Below are 4,985 nucleotides of genomic sequence, written 5' to 3' on the forward strand. Positions count from 1 at the left end.
AGAACAAGAATTTTAACTTAACTAGTTCATGTGCCCCAAATTCTAGCTGCTTTCTTAGTCTAACCTACTATGAAGTTCATTTCCATGTTTTATGATAAATAAAACCGTACTTAATTCTTCGGAAATCCAGCCTGCCTCAGTCATGAGTGAATCCTGAATTCTCCACCATGTAAACTATAGCATTTCACATGACCCTGAGGGATGCTACATTGGGAAACAAGGCAGTTTTAAGGGCCAAGTCTTCAAAGTAAGAAAACACGATTTGGGGTTTTTGTTGTTTGGGGTTTTTTTAAGTAAAATAAAACAGATTTACTCATTCACTTTGCTGTCCAAAATTTCTATTTTGCCCTTTTCTCCCTTTTGTTTAGGAAACTTAATGTTGTCTATTGTCACTTCATCAGTTATACAGTCATCTTCAGATTCCGAGTCATCTTCTGAAGTTAGTATCTCTTCATCTGTATCAGAATCACTCAGTTCAACTACGGCCACATTCTGGAAAAAAAGACCTTAGTTAACACGTTATACATGTCTATACCACTTCTATCATTTGAGTAAAACATAAAGCAAACAGCCTACTACCATAAGAAAACCACAATTAGAAAGACTTTTGGGTTCTCCAAGGATTATGACAAATATCATGAACAGATTCCTAAATATTTAAATTGTAATTTATATTGCCCTATAGCAAATATAAGGCCATTTTTATATCATTATCAAAGAGAGAAATGAGTCAATAGCTGAATTCAGATAGTCTAAATCAGATATTTAAACTGATGAGCAGTGTCGTGGTCTAACCCCAGCCAGCAAATAAACCCCACGCAGCAGCTCGCACCGCCCCCCCGCCTCTGGTGGGATAGGGGAGAGAATCAGGAGGGCACAAGGAGGAAAACTCCCGGGTTGAGATCAAACCAGTTTAATAATTGAAATAAAACGAAGCAGAACAGTAATAATAACAATGAGAACAACAAAAATAACAGAATATACAAAGCAGGCAATGCACAATGCAACTGCTCACCGACCACCGACCGCGTGTCACAAACGGGGGGCGAGCCCCCCCGCCCCGGGTTTTTATACTGATGTCACATGGTATAGAATACCCCATTGGCCAGCTGGGTCATGGACCCCAGCTAGGCTCCCCCACCCCGCCCCAGCTTGCCCTGCACGTGGCAGGGCATGGGAAGCCGAAAAGAGAAACCAAAACTCCCCGGTCCAATCTTTTAAAAATCCTGTCCAAGTTACCCATTCCACTTCAGCATATTAAACCAAACAATTTTCATGATCCACTTTGTTTCCTCACTATTTATTTCAAATTCTTCAGCGTATACCAGCACTGGAGAACCTATTGCATGTACGTTGGATACAATCTACAAGAACTCTGAATCCAACCAGTGGCCAATAAATTGTTCTGACAGCTCACACACCAAACTCCAGGCTGCCTTATTTCTGCCTTTTATCTTGCGGGTCTGCAGGCCAGAAGGCACTTGTCTGGGACACGCACATATCACATCACCTTCATATTAGTATTTTCCTACATGAGCATGTGGCTGCAGCACACAAAGAAAACATTGATGTGAATGTAAATAAACAGACAAATACCAGCCACAAAGGATCACAACAACACTAACAACTTTTGTAAACCCAAGACCTATAGCCAAGTCCTAAAAATACCTACAAAGCACAGCTGAAAACCAGTTACTACTCTTATACTAAAGCCTTCTGTTATGCCTTACACTGTCCAGTTTCTAAACCAAATTACCCATGAGACATTTAAAATACAATTTGTGACTTACTTTTGATTCAGAGATGCTGATTCAAAAGTATGTCTTATTCTGGCCTTAAACTACTTCATCCCCAGTCATTAAATTCTACAAGTATGAAAACCAAGTAGTAAATCTTAACCAAATAAGCATTTTTATTAATGGTAAAGACTTAGCCTTATCTACCAAATTAGCTCATTCTAAGATCAGAGAATTATTTTAATCACATCTAAATTTACTTCATAAAATAAAAAAATATAGTATTTACCATTTCTATAACTTTTTCTGTTGCACTGTCTAGATTTTCAATATCAAACTGATGAGCCGGTGCTGTTACCATTTTTCTTCTTAGCTCATCATTTGCATGGGCCATCTGCGGTAAAAAGCTCTGTACTCGGTCCAAAACTGAAAAAGAAATAATTATCACATGTATATATACAAACAGATGTGCATTAGTTTATACATTTATACCTCAGAAATCTGAACATTTAAACAGATTCCATTTCAACTGTAATTTCCAGCTGTCTACCATATTTAAGATGTTTTAATAGGAGGATTTATTACAATATTCAATTTCCCAAGACATAAACAGCAAAAAGATATCGAATCTATTGGTCAGCATGTGGTGCAGGAAGAAATCACTTCAACAATTCCATTCAGATTCTGAAAATAAAATGTGTACTACTTTACAGAAAATTTCTTTGTAAATTCCATGGTTTTAAATACATATTGAGTGCCATCTTGAGAAACTTCCACATCAGTATTATCTCCAATGGAAACATAATTATGTCCTCCTTTCTTCCCTATTGAAGTATAGACTGAATGTCTCAAAGAAGATGGAAAAATTAGCTGTAGTACAGATGCCACTAAAGTACAGATGCTACACTAAAGAAAGTTCAACATAATTATCAAAAGGGGCTCTGAAATTAAGACGGTGGGAGAGAGACAGATGCTCTAGGTAGAAGTATAAAGCACTTACCCTCTACAGATATATCCCTCTAAGCTCAGTGGGACTTCCCAACAATTTTAAGATAATCAGTTTCATCAGGAGACTCACACCCCTTTCCCTCCCGTAGAGGAAGGGAATATCTTCACCTGCCTCCAGAGTTTCTTCAAATAATCTGTGTGCCACACATGCAGATGAGCCAATCACCAGTTTTCATTTTCCGTGAAGTAAGAGGTACTATTCCGAGTGAGCTCCGCAGAAGTCTAACAGGTATAATCTACCCTTGAAACACTGTCATCTTTATAGAGACTTTTATCCAAGAAAGAACTTGATAAAACAAATTGTTTTTTCTATTACTTTTTAAATCTCAGCTCAAGCACAAAATAAAAATACAGTAATTTGACAGGAGTCCATTTTAAATTAAATGCTTTTATACACCAAATATTTTATACTGAGGAATTACTTCTGAAAAGAGATAAGAAGCCCAGATCAGCAAAAAAGCAACAACTCTATACTGGAAAAGAACAATCTGAGACTAAAGAACTCTGGTATATTTTCATGAAGAGAAAAACTCCTGAAGACACACTACTTTCAAAGAATAACGATTTTTACACTATGTCCTCTTATGCACGGAGTTACGCTGAAGAGAATGTTAACAATCTATATGTAGCTTCAACTAAGAAAGAAGGAACGTAGCTCGATTAAAGAAAAAAAAGTTTTCTTAATGCATTCAAATTAATTTGTTATGAATGAATGGTTATATGATCTGGCTTAACAATTTTGCCAGCACATTAACTAAAAATAAAGTTCTGAAAGTGATCTACGTAACTTGCATCAATTTGAAAGCAGCTGACTAAATGAAGACCAAAGGTACAACCTGGCAAATTCACTATATGCAGACAGCACGAGTATTTCTGCAAGGAGAACTAAGTCCCTAAAACTTACAGCTGTACCGCCGAGCATCGCAACATCTAGCTTTGCAGAAGCAGCAGTTACGTGACTGACCTGTGGGACGTGCAACTGCAAAGGAGGACCTGCACCAATAGAAACAGAACACACGAGTTCCTCCCTTTACTAATGCAAGGAAAGCACAGAAGCAAAAGTTATGTCAAATATGTTACCTACTACTTGACACTGTTCCAGTAACAAAGTCCTACTTACCATTACTCCTTGGCATCCTCACTGTCTGTAAAGTTGTGGCCTTCTTGCTGCTACATTTTGAACTAATCAACAAAGTTTCTTCCAGCCCTGGAAACAAACAAGTATTTGAATGTTTACCTATATCTACCACAAATGTCACTTTTTAACTGTGAGGCTCTCTTCTTGCTGCTACTTTTCCACCTTTCTACAAGACTAAAAATGAGGATTCAACTGTCTCTGCCTCCAGGAATTCCACTCTGCTTTCCTGCAAATACTGTTCCTTGATGTCCGTTTGGGGTGGTCATCTCAGTACTTCTGTATGTAGTAGGTAGTGAATCTCTAGAACTTGCTACCACAAGAGGCTGTGAAAGGAGACAGATCAGCAGGTTCAACACGGCATTAGACAAATTCAGGGCAGCAGAGTCATAATCAGATACTAAAAGGACTGAGCAGGAACGCACCCCCTAGCATCCCTACCACTTCAACGGCAGACACCGGGCAATTACCAGAATGGGGAGCATGGTGCTTAAACTAACAAGTTCTCTGTAATTATCATCTGCTATCGCAGCTGATGGGAGACAGAATACTGGGCTGTACGGACCGCTGGTCTGACCCAGCAGGTCACTTCTTACAGGCTCCCACTGTAAGAAGATTCATGTAGCGACAGGTATCAAGGCACAGAGAAACTACCTGCAATAACCGACAGCAAACCCTAGTGAGGCAACAGCTAACGCGTGCTCGTTACACGCATTTAAATCCCTTCCCTCGTGTGTATGACTGTGTGGTGGCGATCAATGAAAGCAAGCCGCACACGGTGGTGCTAATCACCTAATCAAGTATTTTCAAGAGAAGCATCGTAAAATCCAAATGATGTGGGGAAACTGCATTAATTAGACAAGTTAGTTCTTATGACCGCCAACAGAGCCATCAGCCCTTAACCATTAACTAACACGAAGCTTTATTTCTTTTTAACATTTTTTTATTCTCATAGAAATGTTGTTACGACTATCGATACTAGTTCAACGTTTGTTTTGGGTTTTCCCCCTCTGTATTTACTTCGTACCGTACTAGCCGCGCCCGGGAAAACGGCAGCTCTTCAAAACACGCGAGATGTAATAAAAAGCGCAGTACGAGCAGCCAGC

The 4,985-nt window shown here is 39.0% G+C and overlaps 1 protein-coding gene across 1 annotated transcript; it reads right to left on the minus strand.

Moving 5' to 3' along the window:
- Positions 1–294: 294 nt before the first annotated feature.
- On the minus strand, positions 295–3,951 carry LOC104081400 (chromosome unknown open reading frame, human C12orf45; the record flags this gene model as incomplete). The annotated part of the gene is made up of 3 exons (XM_009584137.1): positions 295–492; positions 2,026–2,162; positions 3,865–3,951. Coding segments are annotated over 3 exons (407 nt in total), but the record flags the coding sequence as incomplete, so codon positions are not given.
- Between the last annotated feature and the right edge of the window lie 1,034 nt (positions 3,952–4,985).

Source organism: Fulmarus glacialis, unplaced genomic scaffold (assembly GCF_000690835.1).
Source record: "Fulmarus glacialis isolate BGI_N327 unplaced genomic scaffold, ASM69083v1 scaffold12998, whole genome shotgun sequence".
In the NCBI taxonomy this organism is placed as follows: Eukaryota; Metazoa; Chordata; class Aves; order Procellariiformes; family Procellariidae; genus Fulmarus; species Fulmarus glacialis.